Source organism: Antechinus flavipes, chromosome 1, assembly GCF_016432865.1.
Source record: "Antechinus flavipes isolate AdamAnt ecotype Samford, QLD, Australia chromosome 1, AdamAnt_v2, whole genome shotgun sequence".
Classification (NCBI taxonomy): domain Eukaryota; kingdom Metazoa; phylum Chordata; class Mammalia; order Dasyuromorphia; family Dasyuridae; genus Antechinus; species Antechinus flavipes.
Genome location: NC_067398.1, coordinates 346,927,365 through 346,949,398, shown reverse-complemented (window position 1 = coordinate 346,949,398; position 22,034 = coordinate 346,927,365). Strand labels below are relative to the sequence as shown.

Genomic DNA, 22,034 nt, shown 5'->3' with positions numbered 1-22,034 from the left:
GATTTATGTGAAAACAATTTGAGGAAACCAGTTTCCAATACCAGCTCTACCATTTACAAAATGTGTGATGTTGGGAAAGTCCCTTCATTTCTCTTGGGCTTCAGTTTCCCCATCTATAAAATGTGAATTAGGAAAAAATTGAGGTCTTTTTCAGCATAACTCCTTTGATCCTGTGACATTAACTGTTTCTTTTCTAGTACAGAGAATCATACATGTAGAGCTAGGAAGAAAGTCTAAATACTGTGTAGTTCAAGTTCCTTCTATTACAAATGAGGTTCATCATTTTTCAGGTTCATCAAGATGAAGTGACAGCCCCAGAGTCACAATCTAGTAGAGAAGAAGAGTAGAATTTTGAATTCTCTTACTACAAAACTAGGGCTCTTTTCACTGTTTCCAAATGTTAATGATGATGCTAACTGATCATTTTCCTCTTTTGTATCAATTCTCATACCCTGAAATGTGCTGTTAAATAGGTGTCAAATAGTGAATAGAGTGTTGGATCTATAGTCAAGAGTTCAAATTCTGCCTCAGATACTAGCTGGGCAAGTCACTTAGCCCCTATATGTCTCAGTTTCCTCAACTGTAAAATGGGGAGAATAGTAATAACTACTTCTTAAGGTTGTTATGAAGATCAAATGAGGTAAAATGCCTGGCATAAAATAGATACTTTTAAATGCTTGTTCCCTTTCCCCTACTTCTCAGACTAAGAATACTCAGATATTCAGAAGGTTTACTTGTACAGTGCACAAGAAATGCAATGCCCAAGCTCAAAGTGCTGGATAAATACAAAGAAACACATCTAGTAGCAGGTTATCCTTAAGAATACCAACCATTTCTTTAGTCTACTATTCATCCCAACGTAGACACAGGCAACTTTCAGGAAAAACAGTTCCACAGTGAGAAGTATGCCCATCTAAGTACTCAAATACAATTACTAGCTCTTTCAGCCAACATGTAGGCAATAGCAGCCTACCTATTTCTATTTATTCATGCATTTCTATGGGCCTATCACCATAGTATCTATGGCACTTAGAACCTCAGGACTCAGGCAGGTGACCAGTCTGATTGTCCTTGGTTTACAGATTTTAAAAAGTATGAGAATGAGGTTAAGTGGCAACCTAGATAACATGGGAATAGCAGAGCTGGGGTCCTGCCCTCGTGCTCCCAGTTTCTTTGTCCATGTACCTTCTATTTGATCACACCTTAATAGACAAAGTTTAGGATAATAGAGAGAAGTAAATTCATACACTGTAACTAAATGTCTTTCCATAAAATAGCCTATTCATGTATTGTCTAGAAACCATATGTGTATGAAAAGGATGGTGTGTACAATGAAACTAGTATTAGCAGCTGTATTATCAGAACACAATTCTTTTTCTAGTCAGTATTCTATTATTTATCCATACAGACCCACAGGGCCACACCTGAGAAGTGGAAAGATGTGTATGTTTTGTGTTCAGTACTGAGAATAGACTATCAGAATGATTTGAAAAACCTGGCTGGGATTTATCAAGCAAATGGATTGTAAATCAATTCAACAAGCACTTATTAAGCACCTACTATATGCCTATGTTTCACTGAATTAGGCATAAAGAATGCAAGGATGGAAATGAATATAGTCCTTACCTACCTGTGAATTGTGATCCATGGGAAAGACTGACTGTATTTGCTACTGGATCATATCCCTCTCTGGCTTAAGGGGCAAGGGACCAATAGCATGGAAATTGGGAAGAAAGGTGGGACAGTGTTGGAGAGTTAGAAAAGTCTCTCAGAGCTAGACAGCTCTAGTTACCGAACCCGGGCTAACAAAGCTTCTAGGTTTTTCTTCTCAGAAGGTATCACACTAGGGAATCTTGGAGATTGGAGATGGGAATTAGGAGAATCCCAGTGGTAGGGGGATGAGGACTGCTTTGTAAAGAGCCAAGAAGAGGGATGGGGTGAACAGAAATGAAGGTGAACGGTCTGAGTACCCGATCTAACCCGAACTCGAGAGTAAGGGGAAGAAATAATGAGAAGAGGTTTGGGGCGGGGTACAAGGGGGTGACAGGCGGCTGTGCGTCGTAGGTAATGAATCGCAGACACAGTCTCATCATTGAAAGACTGGGAATCTGGATGATGTTCCGAGATCATAGAGGTAGCCCCCGCCTACTCTACAGACAGACGTCAGTCTGCTGAAGTTGGTAGTTTAATAGCACCCCCTCCCATTTCACGCCCCCCCTCCCCGATTTCCATATAAATTCGGGTTAGTAGCAGCGAGAGCAACTAGCGTCAGAGGCGGTGGTAGCAGCTCCTCCTCCCCTAGTCATCCTCCTCTTCTCCTACCCCAGCCTCTGGAGGTAACGGAGTACAGAATTCGAACTTGGCACCCGGACTCACCGCATCGAACAGATTCCAGATCTCTCCATTCCCGGGGCCCAGGCAGCGGCGCTACCATGCGAGGCTGCGAGATCTCCCTGGTCCTTTTGGTCCTGGTCCTCTGCGAGGCGCCCTGGGGGACCGCGGCTCCCTTGCAATCAGTTAGCGTGGAGAATCTGATGGCCAAGTTATACCCGAGGGGGAACCACTGGGCCGTAGGTAAGTGTCCCAGCGCTGCACCAGCTCTTTTTCTCCGCAGGGACTTCCACAGCAGGGGCTGTTTTACTTAACTTGCCCGGTGAGTCCTCTCTCCCCCCCTTACTCCGCGTTCACTGTTGGACCAAGGCTGAGCGCTTCTCCAGCCGTACTTGTGCTAGCCCTTCCATTTAGATACATACCCCATTCATCCTAAACCCCAGTAGCATCCCTTCTTGCCTGTCCCTCCAATCCTTTCTGGGATATCAACTGGTTCCTAGCCGTTCGCACACGTGTCTACTCAGGTACCATCTTCCGCGAAAACTCGCTAGGATCCGCTCATCACCTGCCTGTCACTCAGGACTGGCAACCTCTGAGCTTCTATCCTCACCTACGCCGTCAGACTTGGTAAACCAAGTAAAGACCCCTTGGAGTCTCCCTCAAAATGGCTTTCCGCTTATAGATCCACTTTTAGATTTTTGTATATGCACTCCATTCTTCCTTCCCCACCCCCCAGTACAACTGTAGAGTTTGACTCGGTCCGTCGGGGGGGTCGGTCTGCCACCTCCCAGCCCCATTGTAGGCGGCGGCTCAGACTTTGCACCGGGCTCCTATAGAGAGAAGCGGCTCTTTAGCGGTGCGCCAAATCATTGTGGGGTAAGCAAGAACCGGTACGAAGAGTTCTGGAGCCCCGGCAGAGGGATTTGCTATTTATGGTTCCGTTTCTGAGTTTGGTTCTTTGTTAGTTGCTGCTGTTCCGCGTCGTTTCCCGTTTTCCTTCCTTTTCCCCCAGTTTACAAAGAATTCTTTTCTCAGGAAGATATGGCTCATCTTTTCCATGCCAACCAGAAGACGTCCAGCGGGATCTGGGAATGGGGAGGGGACGCTGCTTCTTTTGCCTTCGGAGAACTCCTGACTGGCCTTCGCTCTTTTTTCTTCCTTCCTAGCCTTTTCCCTTCCTCTTTTCATGCGAGGTTTCCTTTCCCTTCCTCCTTTACTGCCATTATCCCGCAGACAGTTGCGGGGAACTGGGTTCTTGTCTCCTTCCGCATCTGGGGATCGGAGGAGAGAGGGGACCTGCGGGATCCGCGACAGAAGGCAGTGAGGCTTTAGAGGCTTTGTCTACTAAATTCGCTCACTTTCCGCCCCAACCAGATACCTCAGTTTTGAGCCTTTCCCTTAATGTTGCCCTTACTCCGTCTCCTGGCTCCCCTGAAAGGAAGCAGCTTCTTCAGAGGTATAGTTGTTTATTGTCTTCAGCCAGGAAATCTCCCTTGCTACCTGACCGCTACCAACTTAGTAGAGAGGCGGGAAAGCAGTGGGAGAGCAGATACTTCTGTTCAAATGTCACAGAGCTGAAGGCATCTGTGTTTCTTCCTACTTTGAAACAGTTGTTGAGAACATGGGAAGTGTTGTTTTATTGGACAGTTCCCGGTGAATTCCAGGAGAAACAAAGCGAACACATTCCCCAGCTGTAGGTGCTTCAATAACATCATCCCCTGCTTCCAAGCCAAACCTACCGCTAATTAGTAATTGTATCATAACATCTTAGGTGTCATGTTACCTGCTAACATCCTTACCCCCAGGGGACCTTAGAGGTGATAGGTTTGGGAATGATCAGTCAACAAACATTAAATGTCTACTGTATGCCAGGCACTGTGCTAATAAGGTCTATTAATAAAGAAAAGTCCCTGCTCTTGAGAAACTCACAATCTAATGGAGAAGAAATATGCAATAACTTATGTTATATACAGCTTAAAGTGGAAATAATCAACAGAAGGAAAGCACTAGAATTAAAGGGGGTCAAGAAAGACCTTCTATAAAAGATGAGGTTTTAATTGAGACTTGAAGGAAGCCAACCGACAGCAATGAGGAAGAAGAGATTACCTGCATGGGCTATAGCCAGTGCAAATGCCCAGTGGGGAGATGGAGTGTTTTGTTTGAAGCACAGATGTAAGGTATAGGAAGCCCAGAAAGAAGGTGGGAATTTAAGCAAGTTTTATAGAGATTTGAACTAGAGGATTTTATATTTGATCCCTGGAGATTACAGAAAGAGAGCTGATGGAGTTTATTGAATAGTAACAAGACATGGTCAGACCTGCATTTTAGGAAGATCTCTTTGGCAGCTGAATTGAGTATTGACTCGTGTGGGGAGAGGTTTGTAACAGAGAGACCCATCAGGGGACTCTCCTAATAGTTCAGGCATGAGGACCTGTAACAAGTGAATGCAGTGTCAAAGGAAAATGGAACCTATAGGAGAGAAAGATTGGAGATAATAGGTAAGGAAGAGAGTTCTTGAAAAAGCTTAGTCAGTAGCAGATCATTGTGTAATGCTTGTATTTTTTGGAGAATATATTTGTTTGAATTTGTTTGAGTAGATGTTGACCTTTTGCTATAAAATTCTGTCTCCACAACAAGTCTATGATCTTGAGATTCGGCAGCAAAAACATTTTTTGGCAAACCTGTAATTTTATCAGTCCAGAGAACTCCTGGGAGAAATCGAAAAGTTTTAAAGTCGCTTAGGAATACTGAATGGTTAAGTGCCCAGGCCACAGTAGATTAGTGTGTCAGCGGAGGACTGAATCCATGTCTTCCTAACTCGAAAGGTGGCTCTTTCACATTGCCTCTGGATTAATAGTGATGGGTCACAGTTGAGCAGCCCCTTACAATTGTAGGAAGCATTTTCTTCACAACATCTCTGTAAAGTAGGTAATCTATGAATTCAGGTTCTAACTCTAAAACCACTGGGTTTTCTACTACATCATATAACTAATTATTATAGCTGCTTCTTCAATGGATTGTACTGCAGAGCCAATGAGGATAAAGGGTTTTGTAAATTTTAAAATACTATGTAAATATCAGCTACGGCTTTTATAATATATATTTCTATTATATGGGAAAGAAGTATTATAAGCATTCAGGACACTTCACCCATTCTGCTCCATTCAGAAACCAGGAAGTGTTTGTTTAGCCCATAGAAGGAAAAATTTATATAGAGGGAAATAATAGGAGTTAGAAGTTTCTTCAAATTATTTTTTAGTCCTCAGGTAGAAGAAAGCACAAGAGTCAACATGATATAATGGAATGAGACAGCAGAGTAATATGATGGCTAGACTGCAGGACTTGGAGTCAGGAAGACTTGAATTCAAATCTCATCTCAAATACAATATGACTCAGAACCTTTTATTTTATAGAGGAGTAAACGGAGGCCCCAAAAGGCAAAGTGACAGCCCAAAGTCACACAAGTAATAAGAAACACAGGTGTCTTTATCCTAGATTTTCTGGTTCCAAGTGCAATACATTTTTCAGTGATGATAATTATAATAATAATAATTGTGTGACTCTGGACAAGCTTCTTAACTTCTCAGCCTCAGTTTTCCTATATGTAAAAAAGAAATAATAATTGTAACTGCCTCACAGGGTTATTGTGAGGACTACCTGAAATAACGTATGCCATTTAGTCAGTTATTTTTTATTAAGCACCTACTATGTGCCAAGCACTGTACTATGTTCTGGGATTACACAGAAAAGTAAAAAAGCAAAGCAGTCCCTGCTCCCAAAGAGCTCACAATACAATGGGGGACACAACATGCAAACTATTATGTATAAATAAGGTATGTAGAGGATATATTGGGAGGGTATAGAGAAGGTCCAGTGAGAATCTTGTGTCAGGAGATGGAAGTGTTACAGTGGAGGAACGACAGGACCATTGTCACTATATCCCAGAAAATGAGTAGAATCGCCTCCAAAAGAGACTGATGGTTATATAAAGTTTCTCCTTTCCATAGAAAAGAGACATGTATTATAATAACAGTAGATGATATTTACATAGAATTTTTGACCCGTCCTGCAGGTCATCAAAGTGCGGGTCCCAGGACTGGAATTTGTCTGTAAGGCTATGCCTGAAACGTAATGGGGTTAGAAATGAGGAGGGAGACCAGTTGGGGTGAAACAAAGTCTCAGTTTAATGAGTGAAGAGAGTCCAATTATATACATTTCTGAGTGGGGGGTTGAAAGGGTCAGGGGTGTCGCACCAAATGTGTAGCAGACATCCTGGAGCCTGGAAATTATCTTGCACCTGGGCTGATAGGGGCAATTTCCTGGGACTCACATTATCTTGTCTCAGGAATTTAGGATGAATAGTTTATTTATGACAAGGTTATAGCTTCAGTGTTTGTGTGGGAATTTCCTTAGCTGATTGATTCCCAGGGCAGGCAGCTCTTTGATTCCAAGGACATGGTCTCTGGCAAATTTTAAAGTATACAGAGTACTTTACAAACAGAGTACTTGGGGAGGGGCAGGGAGAGGTAGTAAAGCATTAGAAGACTGGAAAGGTAGGAATCCCCTGGGTTATGGAGGGCTTTAAAAGCCAAACAGTAAATTTTATATTTGATTCTGGAAGCAAGATAGAATTCCAGCACTTTTCAAACCTTAAGGTGCTATATGTATAAATGCCTGTTGTTATTGTTATTGTTGTTACTGTTATCATTATTATTGGGAAAATGCATTGGAGTTGGAATTAGAAGACCTGGGATCTAAGTTACTGGTGCTACTTACCAGCTTTATGACTCTAGACTGTCACTTTCCCTTTTTAAGTCTGTTTCCTCATCTGTAAAATAAGAGGTTCTGACCAGGTGAATCAGCACTAAAACTCTATACATTAGATTTGTTCTATGTAGCCTAAGAAGGCAAAAGTAAGAACAATCAGTAGAAAGAACTAAAGTCAGATTTGATCCAGTAAATGGAAAAACTTATCATTTAAAACTGCCAAATAAAATGCAGTGGTCTGCCTCCAAGTGTAGTGTGTCCTCTGTCACTAGAGAGGGGTTAAGTAGATGTAAGTCTCATCCCTCAAGAATGACGTTTTAAGGTTTCACATGATTCTAAGATCAGTTACTGAGAATGAAATTAATTCACAACCAAGGGAATGCCATCCTTTTAACTGATTCATTTCTGTGTCCGACCTACAGTTCAAGGTTTATTTGAGCTTGCAAAGAGTCATTTGTTAGGGTCTTTTAAGACTTAAATTCCTTTAAATCCATTCCCAGAGTCTCTAAAATAATACCCAAAAAGCTTTCTTGGGCTTTCTCATGGAGGAATTCTTGAAAATGTAGCTCTCAAAGGCTTCATTGAAGGCTATCATATTTGGTATTGAAGGCTTCTCTGTTTTTCCTTTCCTGACATACGTAAACAAAAAAGACTGAGAGCAAAAACTAGGGAAGGAGAAACATTTTCTAATCCTGTAGGGGTTGGAAAAAGCATGGTTTGTATAGACTAGGCCTATGCTGAATTATTTGAAGATACTGATGAGGAAGAAAAATGGTGGTAGAATTTTAAATTTAGGCCCCCAGATAAAACGAGCAAATGCCATATCCTCTTTCATCTCCGAAGACTCATAATTTAGTTTTAATTACATCAAACTGTAGTTATATATTGGTGTCCAAGAGGAAGTCATCAGCGTGTATTTGCTGATTTGTAAGTGAATTACTCCTTCAACCTGAAAGAAACATGATAGCGCAATCTAAACTGTTAATGGAGAACAAGTTTCCAAATTGACAGCTTAATACAGCCTCATTTGGCTTGATATTTATAGGAATGTTTTGCTTCTGAATTGAAAATGTACATCTGAGTTTGAAATTGGAGAAATACAGCAGAGATTCCTTCTGACACTTCTTGTCAATAGACTAGCTCAGGACAAAGAAACCTTGGAGCCAGTCCCAAAAGTCTTGTTTCCAAAGGATCCAAAGGGTTTTGTTATGGTGCCGTTTTTATTAGTAACAGTCTCATAGCATAGACTTTACAGGGTCAGACTTGTCCCAAGTCCTGGGACTGGATGGTAGTTATTACCAACTTGTTGATTGTAGGAATGTTCATTCTCTAATAGTTCCTCCAAATTGCACAGGCAAGGATTGCAAAAAAATCTATTAAGTGCTTTTATCTACAAGGAACTTGGAATATAAATAGAGAAGCAAAGATAGCCCCTGCTTTCAAAGGGCTTAAGTTCTAATAGGAAGTTTCAGCTGCAAATCCAATGGAAAGGTTCCCATGATCTTTTGAATACATTGGCAAAACACATAGTAATGCACCATCTTAATGCTATTTCCACTGACAAAACTATATTCTTTTATGATGTTGTCAAGGACTTTTGTGAATGATACCTTTCTCACCCCCAGTGGATAGGGCAGCCCCTGTAGAGATGGATAACAGGTTACATCACCCCAACAGTTGCTTTTGTGAATGATGGCTCTTGGATAGGGCTGGTGGTTTAGGGAGAGAAAAGGCACTACTATTAATAGGATCCTGAGCTCAGGCTTCTGAGTTGTCTCTACCTTAATTGGAAAGGAAGTGATGGTCGAGATGGTAGCAGTAATTGGATTAGCTTTGCAATTCCATCTCTTGTCTCTTCTACAGGGTAAGTGCTGCTATATGCAACTAAGCTGGTTTGCTTACCCTGTGGGCAGGCAATTGGTAAACATGGTAGGTCCCTTCTTCAGTGAGCTTGCCCCTTCTAATGATGGCAAGAGTGGCTGATTCAGAATCAGAGCCAGTGGTCTATTATGTAGCACTGCTATTCCTGGTCTCACGAACTGGCTTGTGCTAACATCATTCCATGATACAAAGTGAAGATGGTAAATGAAAGCTTTGTTGGAAATAAAGTTTTTTTTCTAATGTTGAATTCTTCATATGTATAAAGTGGAATCATCTAAGAAATGGCTTTTGGTGAGAAATGAAATATATGTTATTGGTACTATAGAGACAATTGAATTTTTTGACACTAATGAAACCCAAAGGCACAAAAAAATAAGAAATCATAGTGGATTCTATTCAAATTCTTGAATTTTTACAATATAAACATTATGAATGTTTATAATATAAACAAAGCTGGGGAAAGTCCAGAAGGGATCCAAATATTTGTGCACACTCATAAGGAACTAATATGACATGAATTTTCATATAGAGTGCTTTGTAAACTATCAGACTTATGGATAGACAAAGAATTTATGAATAAACAAGAGAGAGAGCACTGCAAGATATAAAATATATAATTTTTGTTACATTAAATTAAAAAGGTTTTGTCCAAATAAAACCTACTATGAAACTAAGATTAGAAGGAAAACAGAAAATTGTGAGAAGAGTGAATTTTAAAGATAGTTTCTTAGATAAAGAGTGTGAATCTCAGATATAGAGAGAACTTTATCAAATTTGTAAAGGTATGAGTTATCCTTCAATTGATAGTCAAAAAAAATCAATATGCAGTTTTTGTTTGTATAAATCAAAGCTATATGTAGACATAAAACAAAATGCTCCAAATCATTATTGATTAGAGAAATTTAAATTAAAACAACTTTGAGATATACCTATCAGATTGGCTAGAATGATAGAGGGGGGAAATGACAAATATTGAAGAAGATATGAAAAAACTGGTACTGTGAATTGATCCATCCATTTTGGAGAGAAATCTTTGGGACCATGCTTTAAATATGTATCTTTTGATCCAGAAATATCATTAATTAGGTCTGCTTCTTAAGGTAATTAGGGATAGAAAGGAAAAGAACCTATACATTCTAAAAAAAAATTATAGTGATGGCAAAATTTGTTCTGGCAAATAACTAGAAATTAAGAGGATCATCATCGGGAGAATTATTAAACAAGTTGCAGTATGTGATTGTAATGGAATACTTCTATGTTATAAGAAATGGTGACTAGCAAGCCATTCTCCAATTGGTATATGGTCAAAGGATATGAACAGACAATTTTCAGATGAAGAAATTGAAACAATTTCTAGTCATATGGAAAGGTGCTCTAAATCACTATTAGTCAGACAAATGCAAATTAAAACAACTCTGAGATCCTACTGCACACCTCTCAGATTGACTAAGATGACAGGAAAAGATAATGACAAATGTTGGAGGGGATGTGGGAAAACGGGGACACTGATACATTGCTAGTGGATCTGCAAACAGATCCAACCATTCTGGAGAGCTATTTGGAACTATGCCCAAAAGGGCTATCAAACTGTGCATACTCTTTGATCCAGCAGTGTTTCTACTGGGCTTATATCTCAAAGAGATCTTAAAGGAGGGAAAGGGACCCACATATGCAAAAATGTTTGTGGCAGCCCTGTTTGTAGTTAAGAAACTGGAAACTGAATGGATGCCCATCAATTGGAGAAGGGCTGAATAAGTTAGTATCTGAATGCTATGGAATATCATTGTTCTACAATTATCAGTGAAATCAGCAAGATGATTTCAGAGAGGCCTGGGGAGACTTACATGAACTGATACTAAGTGAAGGGAGTAGAACCAGTAGAATATTGTACATGGTAACAAGAAGGTTATAAGAAGATCAATTCTGATGAACATGGCTCTTTTCAACAGTGAGATGATTGAAGCCAGTTCCAATGATCTTGTAATGGAGAGAGCCATCTACACTCAGAGAGAGGACTATGGGAGCTGACTGGGCATTACAACATAGTATTTTCACTCCTCTTATTGTTGTTTACGTGGATTACTTGTCATCTAGGGGAGATGGTGAAGGGAAGGAGGAGAAAAATTTGAAACATAAGGTTTTGCAAGGGTCATGGTTGAAAAATTATGCATGCATATGTTTTGAAAATAAAAAGCCTTAATAATAATTTAAAAAGGAATGATAAATAGGCTGATTTTAGTAAAACACTAAAATTGCATGAAATAACAAAGAATTAAATGAGCAGAAAAAAGAGAATATTGGTGATAGTAACAACAATATCATTCAAAGAACAACTGTGAATGGCTAATCTAATCTGAGTGTTATAAATATTTAAATCAACAATAAAGGATTTATGGAGGAAGGTGCTACATGTCTTCAGAGAAAGAAATGATAAATAGAAGTATTCATAGTATGGTTTTACATATCTATTTGTCTATATCTAGCTATCTATGTCAAATGATGGTCTTCTCAAACGGTGGGGAGGGAGACAATTCAGAAGTTAGTAAAAATAAATAAAATTAATTTTTAAGCAGGGTCCTTTGTAAATCTTGAGGCACTATATAAATGAGTCACCATTTACTTTTAGACTGGATTTGCAGATTTGTAAGTGAATTCAGTTTGAAAGAAGCATGATAGCAATTTAAAGTGGTATTTTTCTGTTTTTTTTTTTTTTTTTTGTATAGAGAATTAGCAACGAGGAGGCTTCCTTTAGCAATGCAAATTTACAATTTCTCTGCAATTTATTGGTCTAGAGAGTTACTTGAGGCATTGAGAAGAAGAAAAGTAACTTGTCAAAGTTGTGTCAGAAGCAAGTCATGAATCCAGGCTTACCCTCTCTGATGTCTACTCTTTATCCCATATATGACATGGCTTATATTTGTTGCTGATAGCAATTATTATTATCATTATTTAACCATCTAATCTATTATACTTCTAGGAATGATTGCCACAACTATTTAGATTGAAGAAAATCTCTTCTTTGTAAAGATCTTTAGAGAAGATAAGACATTCCAAGTTTCTTCTAACACATTTCAGGTTCCTTTAGTTTTCATTGTTATGAATTCTTTCTTATAAACACTATGTTTTATGTTGACTCAGATTGTTCTTGAAGAGAGGATAAAATATACCTTTCTTCTTTCTGATGTCAGGAAGGCAAAGATTCTTGAGTTTTGACCAACTACCTGCATCTTCTATGGATGGTATTGGACTCTAGAAAGCAAGCATAGAAAAAAAAAATTATTGGAATCCCCACCTACTCCCAAGAGCTGAAAACTCTGTTATAGTTTTAAATTCATGGTGACCCCATTTCCTCAATTCTGCGTAAAGTTAAATGATACTCTGCCTTCTGAAAAGTCATATGGATTATTCCCTTCTATGGATATCTTAACAATATTAAAAAGAAGATAGCTAAAGAACTTTTCTAGTCCAGAATTTTCATTTTATGAATGAGGAAACTTGAGGCTTCACATGGTGGAGTCCAAATTTATCTAGTTCCTCATGCCATTAGCTAGACCCATTGTCTGGAATTCTGACTCAGGCCAATGTTCTGGTCTTTAAAACATGTTGTTGATATAAATTACAGGAAGAGCTTTGGGATTTAGAATTTGTGGGTTCAAGTTTGAATCCTAGTTTATTATCAGTCGTGTCCAAAGCAAATAAAATTAACTGACCTGATTTAATTTATAGTTTGTTTAGTTATGCTAGAAATCTATATCCAGAAACTACTGAGTGAAGGACTAAACCTTACCTTAGTGGTCCTTAATATTCCACATAGTTAATCATAACATGACACATTGTGCCTAACATATAGATACAATGTGCAGACGTCATCTTCCCCATTGTACTGCAGAAAGTTAGTAACAGTTGTTATCCTTTCTCAGACACTGCAATTTCTGACATTTTTTAGAAAAAGGAAACTTAGTGGAATTTCATTTGATGATCATTTGGAAGTGATGGAAATTCCCTTGTAAAAGAAGTCATTGCTTTTTTAGCCAGGAGTGGGTGGATCAGTAGGATAGAAACCTTTTTCTAGTTATAGTGGAGAATGACTTCTCAAACACTCACTACTGGAAGTGTTGTCTCCCTCCTTAAATGAGGCTGACCATGAAGCAATTCAAAACTAAAATCACAAAGAGCTCTTCACTTGTGAGTCTTAAATCAAAAGCATATTACATTTCTAAATATGACCAGCCTGGCTATGCTGCAGAACCCATCCCTGTATATCTAGAGCTTCAGCAAGTCCATTTAGGAAAGGAAATGACTTAATGCAAACATATTTAGTAGCTCAATCTATCAACAATCTGAACCTTGAAAAGAAGACTGAACATGGTATAATTATGTTGACCGAGTTTGTTCTTGAAGAAAAGATGATGAAATGTACTCTCTTCCTTTTTTGCACATGTGGAGAAGAGGGGGAACAGGAGAGGAATTGACTATGGGTATAGAACTTAGCATACACTGTCAAGCCCAGTTGATGTTTCGGATATTATGATGGTTAGTTTTTATGAATGTTTTTTCATTTTTTTCAAGCATTTATTAGGCACTAGGCAAGTAACTGCCATTTTAGCCTACGTGTTATTTATCAGTATTTTCGTTGAAGAAACTGAAAGTTTACTTCACTTGTGAGTCTTAAATCAAAAGCATATTACATTTCTAAATATTACCAGCCTGGCTGTGCTGGTTAATGATTTACTCAAGATCGCACAGCTAGTAATTATTTGAAGTTGGACTTGAACTCTGGTCTTCCTGAAACCAGCTCTACTGTTCTATCCAACTGTCATCCAGCTGACTCTTTTTTTTTTTTTTTTTTACAAGGGTTGGCTTGAGACATGAATTTGTACAGGAATGAAAGCATCAGAGGAAAAAAAATGCCAATAAGAATGTTAAAAATTGAACAATCTGAATCTCAAATTCAATAACCTTATCTGAGATAGTCTGAGCTGCAACAAATCTCATTCCTCATGCTTGGTAAATTTCCATCCATTCAGTGAATTCATCCACTTCATAGAAGCCTATCTCTCAATCAGACATATGCTGTTGGTTTGAAACTGGGTCTTAAATAGATTGCGTCAGAAATAATCACTAATGCTTTGTGTGAGGGAAGCTTTGGCCAGTTTTTCCTTCCACTCATTATTACTTCCTTAAAAACTGTCAATTCCTTAAAAACAATGGATGAAATTTCCCAAATTCAATCTCAGCCACAGTGTCAGTATACTTTAAAGGAAAAAAATTCCTGTGACAATTTGGATTACAGAAAAGTAGAAACACAACAAAACACAACTTTTCTTTTTCATCTCAAAGAAAAGCTTTGAGTCTTATTATCAGCAGTAATTCAAAAAACAACTAGGGAAAACATTCAGACAATGGCATTATCAGTTGGGAATAGAACTTATTACATAGAGAATTGATCAGAGGATGCTATAGTTAGAAGGGATCTTGGAGATTATAAAAAAATCCAAATACTTCAGTTTTACCAAGAAGGAAATTAAGAACTTGAGAGGAAGAATAACTTGACCAAGAGCCTACAGATACAGAAAGGACCTCAGAGGTCATATGGTATAATGGGAAAAAGATTGAGTTTGGAGTCAGAGGACCTGGTACTGTCTATGTGACCATGGACAAGTCACTTACATAGGCTTCAAGTTCCTCATTTATAAGATGGGATAGTTACATCTGATGAGCTTTAAGGTCCCCATGACTTTTATGGCCATGATCATGGTCCAAGATCATGATCAGAACTCAGGTGTCCTAATGTTCAGTTTGATATTTTCCCCATGATGTTTTTGTCAGGGAGCCTTAGGAGGATCAGTCAATAAAGAAGCAACCCAGCTTATTTAAAAATTGGCTTTATTTTCTGGTTAATAGAATAACCCTAAATAATCCAGTTACTTTTCTTTTTCTTTTCCATTAACATTTTGGTTAAGTAAGTGGTTTTCTAATTTTTTTTTTTTCTTCCTAGGACATTTAATGGGAAAAAAGAGCACTGGAGACTTCCCATATGCTTATGAAGGAGGAAACAAGGTACCATTTTCACCCATGGTACCTGACATTTCCAAGCCTCTAAGTGAATTCCTGCAGTGGGAAAAAGTGGAGAAGAATTTATTGCCCCTGTTAGAAGGAAAGGATAGTAGAAGCAGTCAGCTACTTCGGCAGAGTCTCCTGGGCTACCCTCAGTCCACTGGGGACTTAGACAGTGATGGCAGCACTAAAGATGTAAGTAGAAAATGTAAAGGTAAAGTAGGTTTAAAGGGGGAGGTTGGATGGGAAGGAAGTGGAGAGGGGTTGAATTGTTTGCTTGTTTTTTCAATTTGGTACTCCATAAATTGAAGAATCTTTGGGGGTTCACAGAATTTGGAGTATTGTGCCTATTTCCTGCACTGAATTGCACTGGATTCAATTCTGGGAAGGGTTAGGTTCCCTTTACTCACAGTCTTCAGCTCCTTATTCCACTCCCTCAGTCTGAGCACTATGGGAATAAATTTACTTAAGATTTCTCCAGAAAGGGAAGTTAAAAAGATACTCAGTATGAATCAATTATGGAACAGTTATTCCTACACACAAAATAAAAGCTAAACAAACATAAGACTCATTAAATGCATTAACAAAATGACTTAAAAACAGTTATTGAATTTGTAGCTACTCATAATCTTCTGGGAGGTTAATGCTTAAACCTTATCAAATACATAAAGCAATTACAACTGCTGAGATATTTGATATTTCACCTTAGTCCTGCACTATTCAAACAACTCCTGGTACATGTCTTCTGGTTACAAATAGCCATGCTTGGGCCAATTTTCTAGTGGTCTCTCTTTCTAAAAGCTTTGGGATAAGTTGCTAAAGTCTTCTTCCTTTCAGCTCTTTATCAATGGATCCAGAATCTCTGGATTTACCAAACTCAAGTCATCCAAGCCAAGATATGTTCATCTTGGGATAAATGCTCATTCCCCAAGTTCTGGAAATAGAAAACAAAGTTTTAAAAAAAATTTAGAGGCCCAAGTACAAGGTCAATTCATTGAATCTCCATGCATTAGATGCCGTGATTGCCATGATCATGGGCCTTAATTTCTCCTTCTGTAAAAGGAGTGGGTAGTACTAGATCACAGTTTTAATTTTGTGATCTGAGGGATTCAGTACATTTTTTAAAACTACACCACCACTTTAGCAATAAATGAATCAGCACAAATGAAATTTTTTTCATTGTCATCTGGAATAATCTACAATATTTTGATGTAATTATAGTCTCTAGTGAGAACAAAAAACATTAAACTCATTACAGAAACCTCAATCCAGACATTATCTTCTATTTTTCTGATTGGGGATAGATGTGAACTAACAATGGACATAACCATTCCTGTAGATTTATTCCTTAAACTGAAAAAGAAACTTCTAAAAGATTTAGAACTAATCACAACATATCTTTATAAAGTAATGAGACTCATAGTGTATCAGTTCATCCATTTTCAAGTGATTCTTGCCTCCCATAAATGTCATGTTTGAGAAGGTATATTCTTATTCATTTCAAAAGTTCAACAGTGTCCCTCTGTGCTAAGCACTAGGAAGACAAACATGAAATAAAGAGCTTCTACTCATCATTTGTAGGCTGCTGCTCTTGCTCAAAATATCATGGGAAATGCCCACTGAGAATTCCCTTGACAATCCAGTAGGGAAGATAAGAAAAATGCGCAGACAAGCATGACGCAAATTAGAATATGTAACAACATTACACATTAAACTAGAAGAACACATTAGAAGTAAGAAAAATACTGACTTTATAATTGCAAATTGTTTTTTCTTTTTTTAGACAAAAAACAATATTCCCAGCTTGATCACACTCTCTTTGGAATAAGTTGCCAGGGTCTTCTTCTTTTCAGCTCTGAACCAACAGGATACAGAAACCTCTGGCCTTACCAAACTCAAGTCCTCCAAGCCCAGATATATCACACTTAATCACTCATAGACTCGGATCTACATAATTTTTCAGCCATTCCCTAAGGTCAAAACTGTCCTCAAAGGGCAAACATTTGCCAGCACCAAAACCATTCTAAATATGTCACTGCTTCTGAAACCTATTCTAAAAGAGAAATCCCAGAAGTGCATTCAGCAATGACAGCATTAGCAGATTAGCCACGTGATCCCCTCAGGGGATGACTTTGAAGGATACAAAGCTCATTTGGATATCAACTTTTCACAAAGCACATTCAAGAACTAGTCAGTCTATGGGATTATAAGCAAACTTCATCATTTTTATTTTCTACTAGAACAAGAATAAAACTTTTTTTAAAAAATTGGAAAGCTCTTTCCCTTTATTCTACTAGATAACAAATATTTGTTCCTGGTTATATAAGTGCCAAGTCTTTTTTTTTTTTTTTCTTAAAGAGAATTTCTCTATATTTTAACTCTTAGACAAAAAAAAAAAGTGTCATTTCCTTTGTGTAGCTAATTTTCTGCCTATTATGACAATGTGTTTGTCAAAAATTGGTTCCATATAAAGTTCTTCTATTCACATAGAGGGCATACTTTGAACATAGTCCACAGGCCTCCCAGTAAGAGTTAACAGTGGCATAGTAGATCAAATTGGGATCAAGAAGACTGGGTTCCTGCTTGACCCATATTGGTTGTATGATTCTGGGCAAGTCACACTTCCAAACAGCTTTCTATTCAAATGGGTCATTATGGACAAGATACCCATCTCCTTGGTTGAGAGAATGTCCACTATAATAGTTCTTTACAACAAAAGAATCATAGATCTGATTTCCCCCAAAAAATGTCTCTTTGTGATCCCAGATGATGATATAAAGAAGCTATAAAGTCACTGAGCATTTCTAAAAGGTATAGTTTTCAAGTTGATCTACACAGAAATATTCTAAAGATGAAGAACTTCAAATTTAAAATTATCTTCATTTTTATATCAAAGAAAATTGTTCTCTCTTCCATGGCAGGTGTAAAGCAACATGTCCTAGTGCTGGCTGTCCCTGAGCTGCAGTGCATATTGGGAGCCTCTCCTTGGTTTTGATTACATACATTTTTCCTCAGCTCTGGGAGGAAGACTGCCTGAGACTATAAAACAATGAGTGTGTCATTGAGAACAAGGCTCAGGGGCTTTGGGCAGGCCTCTGCCAAGTTAATATTGCAGTAATAGACCCCAATCCTCTCATTTTACAGATGAAGAAACTGAGACCTGAGAAGTAGCAAACCTGTGATCTGAATCTTCAAATATATGCTCCATCCAGGATTTCTGAAACAGCTTTCCAGAAATCTCAGGAATATGTAGCTGAGTCCAACTTTATTCTAGGGCTTCATTGTAAAATTGAATTTTCCTTTGCATGTAGGTGTGTCCCCAGAGGAATACCTCAAACTTTTGTCTCTGGTGACCATGGGAAGAAGAGGATGGGCAGCTCTTTGGAAAAGAATCAAGAGAAAGAGAACTGAGCTTTGCAGATTCACATCTGCAACAGGCCCCTGTAGATTGACTCACTGAGTGACTTTGATTTATTTCTTTCAGTTGTTTGAAACCAGAAAAGCTTTAATGACTAGAAAACTCAAAAGCAGCCATGAATCATTCATATGCATTTTAAGTGGTCTGGTCATTCTTGTAAAAAAGCAGAATCAATTCTCCCAATTGAAAACATGCTCATTTTTTTTAAAAATAGAAATTTAATTTAAAATTTTTGTAATAATACTTTATTTCCCCCTCAGTAAGTGTAAAAGCAATTTTTAACATTCACTTTAAAAAAATTTTAGTTCCAAATTTTCTCTCTCTTTCCTTCACCTATCCTCTAAGAGTATATTCACTTGTAATATCCATGCACAAATCTATGAAAACCTGTGACTTCCTCCCACTCAGGATCAGGGATTCAGAGCCAGAAGAGACTTTGGAGATTATCTCATTGAACCTCCTCATTTTGTACATGAGAGAGTCCAAAGGAAGGAGCAGAGAGACAGGTAGTAACCAGTCAAGCTGAGATTTGAACTCAGATTCTCTAACATCAAAGCCAGCTCTCTCTTTTTCTCAACATCATACACAACAAGAAACTTCTTTTCAAAAAGAATTCTGGCTCAGAGGCCTTTGGCTTTGACCACCCTCTCTGTATGTAGGGTTCATGAATAGTATGATTCTCTTTTTTTTCTCTTCTTTAATCCACTTAGGCCAGACATGAAATCAACAGCAGGACGTCCATTTTGTGACAGTGATGGATTTCTATTGATCCATCCATTCCCCCTAAAATTGTTCCTCTTTGTAACCAATGGCCCACATTTGCAAGATGGATGATATTGATATTGGAATATGGCTGGCAGGGGTTAGTAGTACAAGTTATGGTGATGGAAGAGAGGGGAATTTAATTGGTCGATATGGGGATTGAACTCAGGACTTTGTCACCCTGAGCAAAACAGTCAAGCCACAGACTATATAATAACATCACCTGGGATATCAATCCTTTATTTATTTGCTAGCAAGATATTAATTGCAAGTCAGGAAACCTGAATGGCCTGGATATCTTAGGAAGATTAATGAGAGCATGGCTAGCAGGTGCTTTTTCATCTAAATGGATGAAGTGTTCTTTAGGAACAAAGTAGTATTTTCCCATCATAACTACCCATCCTTTCTTCAATATAGTTAATCTTAGCCAGCTACAACTGAAACATAAAAACCCAAGTGAATTCCTGTTCCCAATTGTCTTAGCCACAATAGTCTGCAGTAATAAGTAAAAGAACACTTGCAGCCCTCTCAGCTGAAAATATGGTATGGTGAAATATGGTATGGTATGGTATGGTGAAAAGAGTGTGTTGGCCCTAGATCAGAAGTCCCAGCTTTGTCTGAACATGACCCTGAATCAGTCAGTTTATCTTTATTATTCTCAGTTTTTTCATATATGAATTGAGGGAATAGGCAGGTAAATAGTGGATAGAGCTCTGGATTTGGATTCAGAATAGAATATAATAATTCAAATCCTGTCTCAGCCACTTACTAGCTTTGTGACAATGGGCAAATCATTTAACATCCCTTAGTCTCTCTTTTCTCATTTGTAAAATGAGAATAATAATAGCACTGCCAGGATTGCTATGAGTTTCAAGAGATTATACAAGTAAAGTTCTTTGTCAGCTTTAAAGTGTTCTATAAATGATAACTGATCACTATAATTGTTACTGTTGTCAACATTAATGGATGATCTCTAAGAACCATATTATTGGAAAAGTATCTATTAGTGATTTGTTCTAGCCTCCTCATTTTATAGACAAGGAAACTGAGGTCCACAGAGGTCAAGGTTTCTCTTAAGAGCACACAAGGACAAAGCAGCTGTCAAGTTTAGATCTTGGGTCCTTTTGATTTCAGAGCCAGTGGTCTATGGACCACAATGTACAACTTTGTTCCTTAGTGAAATTGAATCAAATGGAAACAGATGCCATTTCCCTTCTGGTGCAAACCTTATCCCCCGGGTGTGCTAAAAATGATCCTACTTCTGAAGTCAGAAGACGTAGATTCAAATTCTTCCCATGCTGCTCTCTGCTGAGAGCTCATACACTGTACTTGTGTGACTTTAGGCAAGTCATTTATCCGCAGTGGTTCTGGAATTCCTTATATGTAAAGAAGGGAAGGGAATTTGAACAAGATGATCTCTGAAGTTGAACCCAGTCTTTTTATGTATGAGGAATCTGAAGCCTTGGGAGAGGAACCATTTGCACAAGATCACGAAAGTGGACAGTAGCATAGGCAAAATGTGAATCGAGGACTTCTGGCTTCAAGTCAAGAATTCTTTCCAGTGTACCACAATTCCTTTTACCTAGGAACTTATGAAGAAAAAAGATTTTGTCCTTCATTGAAGACACGGATGTTGACTTGGTTACATTTATGAGTAATTAGAAATTCTCATTGTAACTGTGAAGATGCCAGGGTTTAAATCCCATATGCCTTAGGGTTCTTAACACTTTTATCAACTATGGAGATGTATGTATGTATGTGTAGTTTGTTTTCTGAGAGGCTATTAGGAATGAGTGAGTTGCCCAATGTTACACAACTAGTAAATGTTTAAAGTAGTTCTTTCTTACTCTAGAGCATTGACAATTGACAATAATGACAGTATGTCATTAAACATTGCTTTCATCCTGTCTTTCTTTCTTTTCCTTCTTTTCTTTTCTCTCCTTCAAGGTGGTGGAATCTTTACTTCAGGTTCTTGACATGAAGGAAAGCATCCTGAGCTGAACTGGAGATGGTCTCTTTCAAAGGAACAATATTCTTATGCAACTATGGTCTATGAGCACTGATTGTATCAGATGACAATGTTGTTTGCTTTGCGTAAAAAAGATTTCTTTTGAGCAAATTATGTCGCGTTGTATCTTTCCACCTTGGCTAAATCCATGGGTTTTTTAAGCCGCATTTTGTTTGAACTGCTTTGCTGTCAATAATTGTCAAGGAAGCATCTGCTGATCTTTACATTTTCCCAATCCATTTAGTCTGTTTGCTCTTTCTTTTTGAGACTCCTGATATGTCAACATTCAATAAAGATTAAAATTCTTTTGAAAAGGCAAGTTAATGCTATTGCTTTAGTTAAGAAATGTTTGGTTATAAGTTTCATGCTAATCCTCAATATTTTCAGTTTATATAGTCTAGAGAAAGCCAGTTACCTAGCACTTTAAAAAAAAAAAAAAGTCTGTATTACAGTTGCTACTCAGCTTCATTTCCGCTTCTGCTTCAGACCAACCCAAACTACTTAATGGGGACACACTAAAGTTGGATAGGCTGACTATCAGTTGCTAAATATTAACTCACAATTTACTTCCTAAGTTCTATATGATTGCTATAATCAAGTATCTGAAAAGTTGTCTTATGGAAGAGGGATCCAATTTGTTTTCTTGGGCTTCAGAGAGTAAAATCTGAAGTAATGACTATAACTTGAAAAGGGATGAATTTTATCTTCAAGTCAAGAAAAATTCCCTAATGAGTGGGAAAATGGAAAGGAATGTCCACATATTGAGTATATTGTAGCAGGAATTCCCTTTTAGGGAGAAGTTGCAACTGG

The 22,034-nt window shown here is 38.0% G+C and overlaps 1 protein-coding gene across 1 annotated transcript; it reads left to right on the top strand.

Annotated features, from left to right (window-relative positions):
• The first annotated feature begins 2,066 nt into the window (after window positions 1-2,066).
• Window positions 2,067-21,543, top strand: GRP (gastrin releasing peptide). Its single transcript, XM_051995230.1, has 3 exons — window positions 2,067-2,574; window positions 14,978-15,231; window positions 21,164-21,543. The coding sequence occupies exons 1-3, from the start codon at window positions 2,433-2,435 to the stop codon at window positions 21,215-21,217; spliced, it is 450 nt and encodes a 149-aa protein (XP_051851190.1). The 5' UTR covers window positions 2,067-2,432; the 3' UTR covers window positions 21,218-21,543.
• The last annotated feature ends 491 nt before the right edge of the window (window positions 21,544-22,034 follow it).